Here is a 17,370-nt window from a genome sequence, read left to right as displayed (position 1 = left end):
TCAGCATTCTCTCTCTTAGCCCACCATTGCATTTTCATACCGTGCTTTATACCCAGTTTCACAACCTTTGGCTTCCTGGAGTGATATTAGTGACAGTGACAGCAGGTGGGTGACTGCTGAGCCCATAGGAAAGCTCCACATCTCGAGTGTTTATTTAGGCCGGCTGCACGTAACCCCTCTCTCCATGCTAGTTGACAGTGGTTCCGGAACAGACCTTCAGCATTTGCATTGATTGCCAAAGATGAATTGCCATCTGCCTTGGCTTTAAATTAACTAGGGCAGTTCTAACCCACAGAGAATAGGCAGCCAGGAAGATGGAATTGATTCTGAGCTTATTTCCATTTTGAAAGGCCGTAAGAAGTAATGGTGCTAGGGGAGGAGTGTGTTCTATGAACTGTGAAGTAAAAGGAAGGAATTGGCTGTAAAACTGAGGATTTGAGTGAGAAATAAAAATTCCTAGGAAGTGCCGCTTCTGTGGACAGAATATACAGTTTAAGGCAAAAATGTCCTTAATTTCATTGTTTGACAGGTGCTATCCAAATGTTTCAGGAGGTATTTTAGTATTAGTGAGTTTCGTTTTCTGTCTATATGTGTATACACAATGCCAACTTCCAAGGTATGTGACTGAAAACTGGTTTGATTACTTCAAGCTCAGCATGGCTAAAACTGAACTTACCATCTCTGACTACAAATCTGCTCTTCAGCTCATATTCCTGGGTTCATTTACTGGTTCGTTCATTCAATTTGCTATCTAAAATGGATGCCTGAGATTTCACGGCCTCCTCCAATTTTCTCCCTTCCCACACAACACTATCACTGCTATCTGCTGATTTCTATTCTACATGCCTCTATAGACACGGAAGGAAAGGGGTGAGGAAGCAGCTCCCGACGCCTGGGAACTGGCCTCAGTATTGTACAAGCCTCTCTGGGCCGTGTTGTTATATTGGACATCAACAGTCTCTCAGAATATCAATATCAAACAAGGTTGCTCTAAGCCCACAACAAAGTACAACAAAAACAAAATCACAGACAACCCCCAAACATACTAAACCTATTCTCTCACTAAAAAGAGTAACTGCTCTACTTTACCAATTACAGCTTTGCCTCTGCTCTGGTTCGTCTTCTCTACCGATAAACCACTGAGACACTCATGCGTTCATAGATTTGCCCCCACTTTCAGGTATCATCCAATCTAATTGAAGTCTCACTTCCTAGGCTCTCCCCCAAATCACCCAACCAAAGCCCAAATCCTACAATAGATTCTTTCTAATATTCTGTTAGTGAGTGTGTTGTATGTTTTCTCTGGCTGGAATGAGTAACAAATCCAACCTGTTCAATGACACAGACGTAGATTTTGGTTGAATCCTGTTTTTTATTTTATTTTATTGTTATTATTATTATTTTTTTTATCATCACCAGCCTACAATGCTGCAACTACAATACTCTGTGTGTTTTTCCAGGTTCCAGGGCTCTTTCCTTCTGATTCCTCTTTCTAAATGTTATGAGATTGCCTCATGGGCTGTTCACCGTCCAAGGCTAGCCTTGCTCTGATCTGTGCCCTCTGGCAATAACAACCATACCACACTCATTATCATGCCTCCTCTTCCTACCATGGAAATTTATATGACCCTATTTGTTCATTTTCTCTGATACCTTCCCTCTTGTCCTCTGGCTGCATCAATCGCAACCATTTCTTCCTAGTCTTCCAAAGCACAACACAGGGCCTTGAGGAGGGAGAGGAGAGGAAGGCTAGAGAGATAAAAATATAGTTAGGGGTATGTACAAAGTGAGCATTCCATTTCTTTTCAAAATTTATAACTAAAACTATACGGTGGAAAAAAAGTAACCATGTGATATGTTGATGTGTTAACTAACCATCTTTTCACAATATATATGTAATAAAATCATCATGTTTTATATCTTAAATGTACGCAATGTCAATTATATTCCAATAAAGCTGGGCAAAATGTAATCATGTCTAAAAATACCTTCACAGCAACATGAAGACTGGTGTTTGACCAAAAACTGGATACCATGGCCTAGCCAAATTGATACATAAAATTAATCATCACAGTCCCCCTCCCTAAATTTATCCATCATAGTGTGAAATCTTTGCACATTCTTATTCCTGAGCTCATCGGAAAATTGATAAAACATGATGAAGATCCCTCTAGCTTTAGGGAAGTAAGAGATGCCTATGGTTTTTGACTAGCAGGAAAGATCACGAATGGAATTAATATACTTATCTCAGGCAAAGAGAGTAGGGCTGACTGGAGGCCACCAGTTTGATATTTTAGAACTGCATAACTTTGCATTTGTGGTTTATTGGCAGGATTTTCTTGTTAGCATTCATCACTATGTCAAGTCTTTGGGTGAGCAGTTCCTCACTGTCTAAATTAATTGGGAACCTATAAGCTACTGTATTAGATTAGAACCCACCCTATTGACTTCATCTTTACTAATTACATCGGCAAAGACTATTTCCACATAATATCACATTCACAGGTACTGGGTGTTAAGAGTTCAACACATCTTTTTAGGGGCAGAGTTCAACCCAAAACCATGGTCATGAAAGGGTATAAGCCAAGATATTAATACATAACAACAAAGAACAAAAGAGAAAATGATCATTTCGGTAGAAACATCATGGACAGAGGACAATCAAGGACCAGACTACATACTCCAATTTATGCCAAGATGCTACATAGTTTCCAGAGGGTAGATGAAATTCAGAAAGAAAGGAGAGGGCTGAGCATTAAATAGGAAATTAAACTGAGTTGATTTCAATGGATAAGATTAAGTTTGTTGATAGCAAGAGGGAGTGGGGGCAGGAAAGTTAAATTCAATTCACACACACACACACACATATACATATGTATGAAAGATTCATATCTTCAAATTACTTGGGTAATAAAAATCCATAGCTATTTAACAGAAGCCAAACGGAAATGCAGCATTTTATAAACAGGCGGGTCAAAGACCAATATAATTACTGTAGATATTAGATTGAATCTTATGAAATTGCCAATATTTGACCATTTAACTTATAAAAATGGCAATTAACCCAATATACATAAAAGAAGGACTTGCTAACATCGTTAATCAGAGTCATTGATTTTACCACATATCTTTATGGGAAAGCTCAGTACATGTTAAAAAGTCCAAACATACATTCTACTTCTTTCAAATGTTTTTCTCTCTCTACACAGCACTAGAGTATGGCAAGATTTTAGATCTGAATTTGGAGGAAAACAGAAAGTTTGCTTATGTATGTTTAGGCCTGAGCCTTGGATCTAGCTCAGTTTTTCCTGGAGAATCCTGATTAGAGATTAGGTACAAGAAGTAACGAGTCTGCCTCAGACACACAGGAGATGACTGATGACAAGGTTTCCAGCAATGGGTCCATATTTGTCTACAAGATAAATTCACAGCTCTAACAGGCTGCTTATAAAGTCTTCACTTCAGCCTCATTTCCCACCGCTCCCAATCTTTTTATGGCAGAGAAGGCTGTTGACCAACACAGATTAGTGTTTTTTTCCAGCATGCTAAGTTGTTCTGGGAAAAACAACCCCCGGCAGGAGCCACATTGCTCAGGTCATCTAAGATGGGATCATGTAACTATTTCTGGCCAGCGAAATGTCGGTAGGAATCATGTCTGTAACACATCATCACAGAGGGGGCTAATACCATATTTTCTCCCTTCCTCCAATTTGCTGATTGGATGTCTGCTGAAGCCACAAAGTAAGTCAAACTGGGGCCCCAAGTCACCATTTGGAGGAAAGCCACCCTGAGAGTAACCAGACCAAAAATATCTGCATTGAACTTGGCATGAGGGGGAAATAAACTTTGATTCTGTTCAGCCACAAAGATATGAAGTCGTTAGAGCAGCACAACCCTTGGCCACCTTAATACTCCCTACATTTCAACGTTCTGCATCCCTCTCTGTTCCCTCAATTTACCAAGTTTTTTCATTTGGCCTGGCCTTGCAATCTGTGGTCTCTCTACCTAGAACACCTCCTCTCTTTTCTATCTGATAAGCTGCCAAGATTCAGAATAAGTGACATTTATTCTGAGTTCTTCTCTGACTTCTCCAAGCCATTTGCTACTCCTTTCCTACCCTTATTGTGCCTTGTGCCAAAGCCTCTGCCAAATCTCATTGACATAGTTATCTTCCCAAAAGAATGTGAGCTCTTTAAATGTTCAGAGCACCTAAAACAGTGCTCGGCATATAGTTATCTCTCAATGTATGAATATTGGATTAGTCTAAGTGAATTGAGGGTGTGAGGGTTCTCCGATTACATCCCTTAGCTGGTCAAGCGGTGTGTAGTTGCTCTGAATGGGATCAGAGGGCCTGAGTCACTGCAGGTTTGTCTTGGTGTAGCTGTGCTACTCTTGAAATCAGTAAAGCACTTAAAGGGAATGCACAGAGTAAAGAAGTAGACCCTTAGAATTTGACTTTTGCTTTGCACTTAAGGTTAAAGGAAAATAAAACTTTTCCTTGTTCAGGATGCATGTTTTTAATAGCTGCAGACCATGCTGAGTATGTGCTTAATTTGAAAGACAATAGAAACTTAACCGTCCCTTGCAGCTCAGCTGGAGACTTTTTGAATTCCTTTGCTTCTCTATAAAATTCAGACTTTTTCTCTTTTGGGGAGGACAATAAGGGAATTAAAAAAAAAAGATGGGAAGTGCTTTTAATAGGAATGTTTTATTGTTTGCCTGAATTTCTAACATAGCTTATAAAGTGAAAACACTGCTTTAATAAAAATGGAATACTATTGGTTTCATAAAATCCTGTTTCTCCTTCTCCAAATTGACCAAAAGAGGGATCCCTTATGCTTTGGGGTTGCTGACGAGGGCTGTGGTGGAGTAAGAGTAGGGGCTGAGCAGAGCAGCAATGGTGTACTGACGTTGGCCAGAGTCATTTGCTGTGAACACCACCTATGAGAGAACACAGACAGGATCCATTTCTAACAGAGTCCAACAGCATGAGTCACAAACAGACTATTGGAAGTCCAGTGGTAAAGTAATTATTTGTATTGTATTTGTTTTTTAGAACAGTTAAAACAAAAGGCAAAAAAATAAAAAATGCTGGCAAGCTAGCCATTGGAGTCATTAGAACAACAGTTCTTTTCTAATGCCTATGTGATCAGGTCTCTCTCTCTGGTTTTTTGTTTTTTGTTTGTTTGTTTGTTTGTTTGTTTTTCAAAATCACACTGAAAATCAGGGTGGCCCTAGCCTGATTAAGGGAAATCACAGAAAGCCTAAATGCTTTTGTCTATTTTCTTGGGTTCAGAAAAAGGAGAGGAGAATGTAGAAATGGATATTCAATGACCTGAAGTCTTGAGAATGGTGACTGTCAATCCCACTGCAAACTTAGTGTCCTAGGATGTTAGAGCTGGAAGGAGCATTCTTCTCATTTTATAGATAAGCAAATAAGAGCTCTAAATTTAGAGTGTTTTTGGTCCAAGTTCACACAGTAACAGAGTTAGATTAGAAGTTAAGGCTCCTGTCTCCAAACTCAGAGATTTTTCTCTTATTATTCCTTTGCATTTTCTATCATGAACATTATATCAATTTTTATGTATGTTACAAGTGATGAAATATGGAGTAAAAGCATTATAGATAGGGTTCTATTTACAATACAAGCAGAGTGTGGAAGATCATGCTGGAATTCTGAAATATACACACATGTGTTGGAACTCATTTAAGCTTTCTGAGTAAATTGTCGATCACAGTGCTGTTCCAGTTAGTCATGTACTTCAGGCAAATTTAGTAGAGCTTCTGTGACTCAGGTGCTGGGATAGTTAGGTGCTTGAACTGAGGCAGTAGAGAAAATTTTGGTTCAGGAGAGTAATAGAAGACAGTGAGGACATGTTTTATTTTACTTATTTTGTATACAGACCCTCAATTGAACTGCGGACACACCCTGGATAGTACCTTTGGTTCCAAATATAGAAGAAGACATTGATTACTTGGGGACAGGAGAAAAAAATATCTAATTGAGCCATTCCGAAAACATAAATATGTCAAGGCAAGAGAAGGTGAGATTCACTTAAGAATCTCTGAAGAAGAAAGAGCATTCCTTCAAAGGCCAAGTTTCTGGAATCAAACCAGGAAAACTTATCTCTTAGAGTGACATTGGACTCCATCCTCTTTTTATTTTTCCTAAAAATTGTAAATGGCATAATCTTTGCTCAGTCTCTCATTCAATGAAGAGGACTAATAGTTCTAAAGGAAATTCCTAATTTTCTCTGTAAGCCTAATATGGTACCTAGGCCATTGGCCAAGGAAGAGCTGACTAATGCTGAAGGATAGCAACATTCTGGGAGGTACTTATTAGAAGAAGCTGGCAGGAAAGAAATTCATGGCTAAACCCAACAGGTACACACTGGTCACCAAAGTGCAGCAGTGAGGCTCATCCTTGATTACTTGTTCTCTTTCATTCCCCTTATTCATTTAGGCTCCAAGTTGGGCTCGTGGTCCTGCCTAATACATTCCAAAGGCAGAGATGTATTTTCACTTCTGAGTCTATAGCATATAGCAGAGCACTTGCCATGCAGAAGGTTTTTATTTTTAAATTTTTTTTTATTGAATGAATACGAAAAGAGTGAAGAACAGACAAGGAAGCTGATGTCTAGTAAACAGGAGCAATAAGTTATGGGTAGTACGCCAGAGAATCTTCTCAGGTGGTCTCATCAGGTTGAGATCCAGGGCAGACAAGGGTCACAGGGAGGCTGCTCCAGTTCTCTATGGTAGGGCCTGAAATTCTAGGGCCATGCGTCTTGTGGTGGGCACCATAAAAACCCTGCACCCGACCTCGACCAGGTTCTGTGTTTTGCTGCCTCGCTGAGAAGTAGCCAGAGACATGCTTCTTGGTAGCTTGGGCTTCCTTGGTGACTTGCGGGCCCCAGAAGTCAAATAAGGCCTGACGGTTTCCCTGGCTACATTGTCTACTAAAAGAACCATTTTGTCAATTGAAAGTCTCACCCATGACTAAGCCAGAGAGAATGGCTCCCTTTCAGGCCGAGCTATTTTTCATAAAATTAGTTGATCTTTAACTCTGAACATCATGTCTGGATTCTATTTCCATGATAACCATCTGTTTTAAATGACTTAAGGAATTACAGACAAGAAGGAGGCAGGGAGATTGGGCCCATGTATAACTACCTCATAAATAGAGGAATACAGTGTACACCAAGGATTACAAATATGGCATTATTGCTGTTGTTGTCATCATTGTTGTTATTATTAGTAGCTTGTCTTCTCACAGAAAGACAGCTCGGGCATAGTTCAGCCTGGACCCTGTTAGTAAATGTTACTGCTCCTCCCCTTACTAGTCCTGTGGCAAGTTATTTAACTTCCTTGAGCCTCATTTTCTTCATCTGTACAATGGAGATAGAAATAGGACTGACTCCAACTGGTTATTTATAAAGATTAAATAAGTTAAATATAGAAAACACTATGGTGTCTGGCATGTGATATATGCTCGATAAATGTTATCTATTGTGTTGCCATTATTATTGCAAATTCACTATCTCTATATGCATTGCCCCAAATCACTTATGGAAACCTCTGGATTCTAGATGTGTTTTGGAATGAAGAATTTTTCAGATTTAGAAAAGTAAAATAATACATCTATCATTTGTTACATAACACCCTACGTGGGGTCTGCAGGGCTGCCTAATAATCTAACATATTAATAATTCTTCAACAAATATTCATATTCAATACAATGAATGAACACTATAAGGAGCATCCCCATAAGTTCAGGTCATGTTATTAAATGAGTTTTTACCAAACTTAGGAAGTTTACTTTTCAGAGTTTTGTGGATTTCTGATTGTAGAAATGGGAAAGGGAAACTGTGCTAGTTTAATGACATTTGATGGTATGCCTTTCCATGGTATGCAAAGTGCAAATTGTGCATTTCATGGGATTAAAAACAACAACAAATAATAATAACAAAAACAACTCACCTCTACATATTCATGGAAGGGAGAAATGCCAAGTGCCTTCCAGTAGGATTTGGTGTCTAACATCACTTTGTACATACCTTCTACAAATTTATCATTAGTTGTGAGCCCATGGAGCTCCCCAAATTCACTGGTTTTTCTAAAAGGTGCAAAGGTCCAGGTTACATTAGGCATTAAGGGAATAAAAGCCATGTCAAGGTGACACCACACACACACACACACACACACACACACACACACACACCACACACACACCACATATACACGAACAGTTTGTGTATAAATATACATATTTTTGCAACTAGGTCTAAATATGGGAAATTCTATTAAATGTCTGAAAATAACTGACAGGAAATTTGTCAGAAACTTTTTAAAAGCTCATTGTAGATTTTTTTCTTTTAGGAGAACAAGATAGAGGTATAATGTTTCACTTCAAAAGGAGTCATTGTGATTCAGGGTTGGTGTTTGGGTGAAGCTTCATAACAAGCCCTGGAGGTGGCTGTAAGCCACTCTGACTGCAGTTTCCCATGACACCAGGGACTCACTCCTCTCCCTCGTGGTGTGAGGGTATCTTTGAGAGGCGGTATCATTTGTACACACAGGGAAGTCCAAAATACAGTGAGAAACGTGTATCTGACTTTTTCACCATTTATATATTTAATCTCTTTGGTTCTCTTTAGTTACTCAATAACAAATACCAGGCAACTCCTTTTAAAGTTTTTAAAAACTAGGCAACTTCTATTTCCATATAATTACTAGCTCAATAGCTCTTGTTTGAAACTGCTCTTCATCAGATTAGGACAGAAAAAGCGAAGTTGTCTTTATTGACTCTGACCATTCCCTTCTACCTTTCTTTTTTCTAGGAAGAAAATATTTAATTTCCTTTTTTTCTGGCTTGCCCTAAGATTCACATGGTGTCTATTCTGTCTCTTGTTTAGTATATTTCTTAACTACTTTTCACACGTGCTTGACATTTTTATAAACATAAATGAATTAAGAAATACAAACTCGATTGGAACCACACCAAAGAAAATGATCTTCCCAATGATGGGGGAAGAATCATAATGTGGTTCTTGGGATTCAATTAAAACACAAGAGATAGAAACAGTAGTATTGCTTTCTGCTGAGGGTTCTTTTTTTTTCAGTTAGTTGGGTTAGGTTCACTAATATGCATTTTCTTTGAAATTCTTGCCAATGGAGGTGAAAAAAACTCTCTAAAATTGTAAAGCGGCCAATGAAGGTGAGAAGTTATTCTTCTACTTGACAGGTGAGATTGGCCTGCCCCCATGCTGTGTATATGTGTTTTTCTCTTTTGTGTCTTTTTTTTTTTGAGTTCGACAACCCCCAGCCATGAAGAGGAGACGCTTCCTAAGCGTTTGCTAGACAAAGCCCTGGATTCTGGATGATCCAGATAAACCGCATACAGGTGCCTTATCAATGCTGCCACTCAATTTTTTCCCTTTAATTAACAAATGAACACAAATTGGACATCTTTCCTAAAATTCTAAGAGATGAGTCAGCTTGAGCATTATCCCAGGGCATAAAGGAATCAGTCAAACTCCTGAAATCACTCATGCATTTTTGTATGTGTGTGTATAGGTGTATTTTTCTGGGCATGGAATCCATAGTTTACATCACTTTCTTACAGTGGTCTGTGACCCACTGCTGGAGTAGCAGGGGCTCCGGCTGCTTCTTTTCCCCACCATCTACCCTAAATGCTGCCCAGGTTCTTCATCACTCCCAGCTAAGCCAACCAAGAGGAAGGCACCCTTCTCAGTGCCCACTTGACCTCTACGTATATTGTCAATCTACTTGTAAATTCTTAAGTGAATGGATGGGAGACCCTCTCTCCATGTGGTGGGCGAACAGGAAGATATAATGAAGCCCCACACCTGGGTTTGTTGGGTAGCTTACCCAGAGGCAAATGGCTCCCAGGTTTCGTCAGCAGCCTTTTTGAACACTTCCACAGCCACATGGGCAGCAGGACTGCCTCTGACAGCATCTAGGACTTTGATCATCAGAGGACATTTGGATTCGCCAGTGCCCTGGGCATAGAGAAAACAAGCGAGAAGTCAACAGAATTGGTCAGAGTGAAAGGATTTATTCTTCATGGTGTCAGGAGTCTGGAACAAGTCAGGGAGTATATGCTAATCCTATTTCCAGCAATGTAAGTGTTGACAGTTAATGAGGTTTCCTTACTCAGTGTAACACAGACACAATTGTTTCCAAAGCAAGAATGATTTCTGCCTCCAGACACACTGCAATCAACTGGGGGCATGTGCAATGAATTGGGGGATGGTGGGAGGGAATCGGCCCTTTGAGAACAGTTGCTTTGTTAAGCCTCACCGTTTGAGTGGAATTACTGAAAAGATGTAATGTGCCATAGAACCAAGTAGTTTTTTCTGGAGAGCATTTTAGTCAGTTGTTGCTGTAGTAATTCTCTTATTCATTATTGTAAAATAATGACAGACTACTTCATGATCCATTTGATAGTATTAGTTAATTCTAGGAGACTTAAGAATCAGATGTCTGACTTGAATGTTGCCCACCAAGCCTTTCAAAGATTAACTAATAAATATATTTTGATTAGTTAAGAAGAAATAAACTTCATATGAGGATGTGTTTCTGAAAATTCAATATTAATAGCTTTGTGAATATCCTATCTTTATTTTTATTATCTGTCTGAGAAAATTGAGACACTAGGCATTGCAACACCGATGAACCAGAGCAATAGAGAGCACCCAGAATTCAAGCGCCAGTTCAGCGAGCTCTTTCTGGAGTTTGAATCAATGGTGTTTAAAAATAGATGCTGGGTACCCTTGCCCTCATAACAAAATCTATGGCAAACCTGGAGCAAGTCACTTCTATTTTATCTAGTGTACATAGGAAATGTATAAAAGGGACTCCACAGAATCGAGCACTCACCACAGGGCCAGCCTCAGACACAAATACCAGTCCAGCCAGGCAGAGGAGGAGGAGACGATGAGATGCCATCCTGCCAAGAACCAGTCGGCCTCTGTGACAGTCTAGACAAGCCTGGGGCTTTTATACTCACTTCTCCCAAGCCAGGCTGCTGATCCTGGCCAACCCGACTCCAAACCTGCTGATTCTGATTATTGACTTAGTCAACAAAAGGAGAATAAGTAACCCACACAAATATGGACCTTGCCTAGAGGGATTAAAGCGTTGGAACATTAGCGCTATGAAATATTCTTAATAGGTCATTTGACTAGCTAGATGACCAAAATCAAAACAATCAAAACAAAACAAAAACATTTTGTTCTCTCTTTGGCTAAATATAGCAACATTCTTGGGATTTTTTTCCTCTTTACCTATTCCTTCTATGCATGTTTTCCATTTTCTATACAGTTTATCTTTCAGTTTAGATGGTAGATATAAGTGTAATAATTCGTTTCATATTAAATGATATTTGGCTGCATAGGCTAAAATATAGTACATTAGAAGACATTATTAAATTTGATATATGTCTATAAATTAGCAAGGAAAAACTCTTGGCAATAGTTACATTTTTTAAAGTCTGTGTTTTAGCCAAACTAAGTTATTTGTAAGCTTTGTTGGTCAACAGTTTCTCCACAGTTTTGGTGTTCTAGCCAGACAAGGTTCATGTCAATTCAAAGAATAATGATATATTACAAACTGTCATTAATGAGCCTAAAATACAGAGAACCAAATATTTTTCACTGCTTTTCCCGCATCGACTATGCAGAAAAAAGGCTACCCAGCTGGCTTTCGTCAGAGTCAAAATTTCTGGAAATTTTCTGTGAGAACTAGAAACCACAATTGACAACAGATTCTCTTCTTCCTCGCTGACTTAAAAGTCCAAAAATTATAATCATTTATGATTCACTGATCAAGTACCAATTCTTATGCACATGTGTTTGTGCATACGTGTATGTGGCTTTGTTTAATTAAGACAGGCTTTGTCCTTTTAGAGACAAATAATTAATTAAGACAGGCTTTGTCCTTTTAGAGACAAATAATATAGAAGACATGGAGAAGAGAGGCAAAAATTTTGGACAAATTCATTTTAAGGGTGGTCCAGTTTAGAGGACCGAGAGTTGTAGGAACTTTCCTATAGCTGACAGATTTGGGTTGGAATAAACTCAACAAGAGATCATGAAGGAAAGAGATTTCAGGGAGTCATGGAAGGGTCTGGAAGGCATTTGGGAATATTAAAATGTGCAGGAGAAGACTTGGGGAGAGTGGGTTGACCACCGGAAAGCAACAATGAGCAAATCCAGTTCAGAGCATAGCTAGGACTGGAATCTTATAGCTTTAGAGTCTGAAGTAGCACTGGAAAGAGTTTCGAATTTGGAGTTAGATGACCTGAGTCATCCAGTTCCTAGTTTTGCTGCCCAGTTTCTCAGATGAACTTCTTTGAGTTATTTAATATCACAGATACTCAGCTTACTCATTTGGGAAATAGAAATATCTACTTTCCTGCTTAAAGAACTGATAATAACTTTTAATATGATTTGATATAAAAGCTCTTTGTAAATTGTAAACCACTTTTCTGGTATAAAGTATAATTATAACATAATTTGGTTCAACATCTCTACTGAGAAAATCTTTTCTCTGACTTATCCCTTATGTTGTCACCCAATATTCTCTTGACCATTTCCCATTGCTCAGAACTTGGACGGAGAGCCTATTTTCTGAATAAATTCCAAACTTTTGAAAATTTTCTCATATCTCAAGCAAATCTTCCATCAATGCATCTTAGTGCTACATTCTGTCGAAACCTAGAAAGGTCATAGACATTATAACTCACAATCCTGGGCTGCCCCAGTCCATAGATATATTACGTTTGGCCCATGGAATATTTCTTTAAAAATTTTGAAAAATAAAAAATTGAGACATGTTACATAAAAATTTGAATTTCTGGTTTCTCCTGAGAAATGAGAAAAAATGGCAGTACGAGGCCCATATTCACATGTGACGATAGTCAGTGGGCTCTCACTCTCAGACATTTCAGCTCTGTAGACCTGCCTTTCAACTCTGAGGCCAGGAAATATTTCTAGTGGCACTATTATGCTTGAATTTTTTTGGTTCCATGTCCTGTTTCTCTCATCTGTGTTTCTGCCTGGCTTCTTAGAAATTTGAGTTTGCAATTGATGTTCTTCCTATAGACATTTAAGTAGTGAATGACAGCTTATTTTGTTTTGGCCACAGAAACATTCTTACTTCTTTGAACAAACTCTCTTTTTTTCATTTTAGTCACCCCTCATTGTCCCAATCCTGAAATTTGCTGGGTCGGTAATTTCCGAGACAAACAGGCTCTGCACTCATTTATTTATTTATCCTTTCTTAATATAATTTTTTAAAATTCCTATTTCTCCACACTACTCCCCTCTGATAACCATCAGCTTGTTCTCTATATCTCTGTGTCTGATTCTATTTTTTGTTTTGTTTTTTTGTTTGTTTGTTTTTAGATTCCACATATGTGACATGATTCCTCTTCAGACACAGTTCTTGGAATCCTTATCACCTAGAAAATTCTTCCTCATATACTCCCATTGGGATGTTCTGAATGGGACACATTTTCTGGATGGGGTTAGCCCAGCACACTGGACATTGAAACTTCCCTTGGTAAAGAGACCCTACTGCAAATGAGGCACCCTGAGGGCATCTGAAACTGTAGTAGCTATAACTCACTCACCTACTTCACCATAACACTACCCATTGTGACTTGGTTACAATCATATAAAAATCACCATATATTGTCCATCATTCTGTGCTTTGATCATTTGTGAATATTATTTTTTTCAGCTTTATTGAGGTATAATTGACAAATAAAATTGTAAGATTTGATATTTGTATACATTGTGAAAGGATTACCATCATCTAGTTAATTAACACATCCGAAACCTCACATATTTATATTTTTGTGTATATTTTTGGCAATTTTCATTATATAACAGAGTTATCAACTACGGTCACTGTGTTTTGCATTAGGTCCTCACATTTGGTTCATCTTATAGCTATAAGTCTGTTACCCTCACTCCCCAGCCTCCGGCAACCACTTTCAACTCTCTGTTTCTATGATTTTTGTTTATTTATTTATTTATTTATTTATTTATTCATTCATTCATTCATTCATTCATTCATTTATTTTACAGATTCCATACATAAGTAATACTGTGCAGTATTTATCTTTCTCTATCTGGCTTATTTCACTTAGCATAATGCTCTCAATGTCCATCTATGTTGTCAAATGGCAGGATTTCATTCTTTCTCATGGCGGAGTAATATTCCATTATATATATCTATATCTATATCTATATCTATATCTATATCTTATTTAGCCATTCATTCATTGATGACTATTTAGATTTTTTTTCATATCTTGGCCATTATGAATAATGCTGCAATGAATATGGGAGTGAAGATATCTCTTGAATACCTCGCATTAATTTCCTTTGGATAAATGCCCAGAAGTGGGATTGATGAATCACATGGAAGTTCTGCTTAAAATTTTTTGAGAAATCTTCATACTGTTTTCCATAGTGGCTGCACCAATTTACATTCCTACCAATGGTGCACTGGGGTTCTCTTTTCCCCACAGCCTCACCAACACTTATTTTCTTTCTGATGATAGCCATTCTAATAAGTATGACATGATATATCATTGTGTTTATTTGTTATTTATGAATTTTAACCTAAATATGGAAACCTATGTTTATGCCCAATGCATTTCATCCTGTTAATTCCACCCTACTACATCTTATTGACATCTGTCATAGTTGATTCTGTAATTCACTGCATCAGCATGTCCTCCAAGCCTCACGCCCTTGGCCACTTTGACTTCTTGCCTTCTAAGCTGTCATTGATCTGGAAATCATGAATGAAATTTGAATTTGAATAAGATAAGGATGTGGAGAAATAGTGAGGCAATTCAGAATTCCGGGAGAAGCATACTGAATCTGATTGTAGATTCATTGATAAACTTACAGAGATAGAGACTTTATTTAACATAAAAAAAAGAGAAAATTTTGGCTCAGACCTAATAATCAAATGTAGATAATCTGAAATGAAAGTAAGAGAGTCCCTGAAGAAGCTGACAATGTTTCATTTGAGAGAAGAGGAAGGCTGATGTAGGAAGGAAAAAGCATAAAGGAGAGTGGGAATGCATTCTCGGTCAAAGGATGTTTGAGTGGAACAAATGTCAATGACAAATACAAGAAAAGTCCAGTGTTTCCTGCCTGACAGGCAGTTCGTGATGAGAAAGGGTTATGTGGATAAACATAGACTCACTAAGATAAGGGGTCTGCTTTTTTCATGTTTGTTTAGATGGCTGCATGGGATCTGCCAAGAGAGATGAATTAAGGTCAAAGGTCACTGCATGCCTGGAGCCTGAGTGGTTGCTGTAGAGGTTGTATTCTAGAGTGAATATCAGCAATAGTATGACCCAGTACCAGGAAACAAAAGGAGCATTAGGAAAACATTTATGGAATAATTTATGTTCTTTCTTAGCCACAGACTGTTTTCTTCACATTCTGACCACGAGACTATAGCCTAGATGTTTAATTGAGGTAAAAAAGACTAATTTGATGACGACATTCCTCCTACTACAAAATATATGGTAGTTAATGAATAACTCAGGCCTCTCCCTAGTTTAAAGTTTTTCTGCCCTTTCTCTTATAATGGACAGGTTTAATTATTAATTTTTTAAAATATCATAAACTCCTTATTCTTTACTTGTTTTCTGAGGGTGCATGTCAACTGCCATTAAGTGATTTGTTGACCTTGAAATATTATTTCAAGTAAGCCGATTAGCCAGAGTGGAGAGCTAGCTGGCCAAATGCTTGAACTGGGTCTTAAAGAGAGTGGGAGGGGAATGAGAGTATTTTGAGGCCCTGGATCTTTGCAGGTTAAAGAATTCAATTTTGTCAGCTTCCTTCAGACTTAATGAACCCTGGGGGTTTGATTAATGGTAAGTAAATTATAAAAGACTCATTTTAAAACCATAACACCAATTTAATTAATAGTCAGATGGTTGCTGAGTAAGCAAGGAATTAGCACAAAAGAACTTGGCTGATTTTTCAAGAATATTTCATCCAGACCGTAGGAGAACCTAGAAAAGTTTTTAGCATGTCTTTCCTCCAAAGATTGTTGAATAAACACTGAAAAAGCCTTTTCTTTTGCCTTCCCTTCTTTCATGGTCCATGTAGACAACCATCTAAACAGGTATACTATGTTAATTATATTGCATTTTATTTTTCATTAATTATAGTTTCAGTTTCATGAGATTGAACCTTAATGGCCAACCTAGTTGGGAGCAGTAATTGGGAAGTGTCTAGTATGAGAAACTTCCACAACTTTTATCCTGCATGCTGCCATATTTGGTGACTTTATAATCAGGAGCAGCCACCTTAGCCCCACCTTAGTTTAAGAGCGCACCCTGTCTTTATCTGAGGGATTTTCATTAGCCTTATAGCAGATGATTCCAAGTCAAGACATCTATGCCTTGTTCCTAGTTTATATGTGTCCCAGCCGTCACATGTATGTTAAAGATTTTTATCCATAAAGAGTTTTGGCTTCTAGAGTCACTCGAAGCTCATCTGTCCTCATTTATGAGGGGTAAAAATGCAGACAGAAGAAAAGATTTAAGTCACTTTTTTCTAGTTGGCAAATTTTCTTTGGGTTTCTGTCTGTTTTCCCCTGCAACTGTCAGGCAACCCTAGTGGCAAAATAGGTCTACGGTTGCCTGCCACTTGGATTAGCCTATGCAGTCATGCCCTGTGAAAACTTCAGCTTTTCCTATAAGCAAGAACATAAACCTTTATGGTACTTTATGGCTGTTAGCCATGATGTTGCTGAGCCCATTGCCACTGGGGTATCCACATGAAAGCTCACTGACTATCATTCCGAAGTATTGGCCAGGAGGCTCCTCAGGGGGTTTGCGGTGGGAATTCATGATCTTCAAAGTCCTTTCTGATAATAAGTCTATATAAAGGGTTAATTGAGAGTTCTCAGTAATAGACTGACAGGATAAAAATAGCAAGATTGAATGAAGAGAAAGATTCACTGGAGAGGAAAATCTACAGGCCGAGAGACCACTCAGGAAGCTTACGTCGTTGTCTGATCACTAGGGTCAAAGTTAGCCCCACCCCTGTCCTCCAGGGTTGTTGTAGATCCTTGAATTTACATGTACTCATGTATTTCTCTATGAATTGATATTAAAAGTACAATTTCTATTAAGTGAAGATCCACATGTTTTCTCAAAGTTTTAAAAGATATTATACTATAAATTACACATGGAAAAAATCTCCCTTTGTAAGTGTACAGTTACATGAATTTTGACAAAAATATACAGTCGTGCAATTACCACCAGAATCATGAGTTAGAATATTTCCATCTAAAAAGTTCCCTCAC

The 17,370-nt window shown here is 38.2% G+C and overlaps 1 protein-coding gene across 1 annotated transcript; it reads right to left on the bottom strand.

Annotated features, from left to right (window-relative positions):
* Positions 1-4,689: 4,689 nt before the first annotated feature.
* On the bottom strand, positions 4,690-11,027 carry TTR (transthyretin). Its single transcript, XM_016166754.2, has 4 exons — positions 10,900-11,027; positions 9,889-10,019; positions 7,978-8,113; positions 4,690-4,941 (listed from the first exon to the last, which is right to left on the bottom strand). The coding sequence occupies exons 1-4, from the start codon at positions 10,966-10,968 to the stop codon at positions 4,834-4,836; spliced, it is 444 nt and encodes a 147-aa protein (XP_016022240.1). The 5' UTR covers positions 10,969-11,027; the 3' UTR covers positions 4,690-4,833.
* Between the last annotated feature and the right edge of the window lie 6,343 nt (positions 11,028-17,370).

The sequence above is a fragment of the Rousettus aegyptiacus genome, unplaced genomic scaffold, assembly GCF_014176215.1.
Source record: "Rousettus aegyptiacus isolate mRouAeg1 unplaced genomic scaffold, mRouAeg1.p scaffold_m13_p_12, whole genome shotgun sequence".
In the NCBI taxonomy this organism is placed as follows: Eukaryota; Metazoa; Chordata; class Mammalia; order Chiroptera; family Pteropodidae; genus Rousettus; species Rousettus aegyptiacus.
The sequence above is the reverse complement of the archived record's forward strand: the minus strand, read 5'-3'. Positions and strand labels throughout refer to the sequence as shown.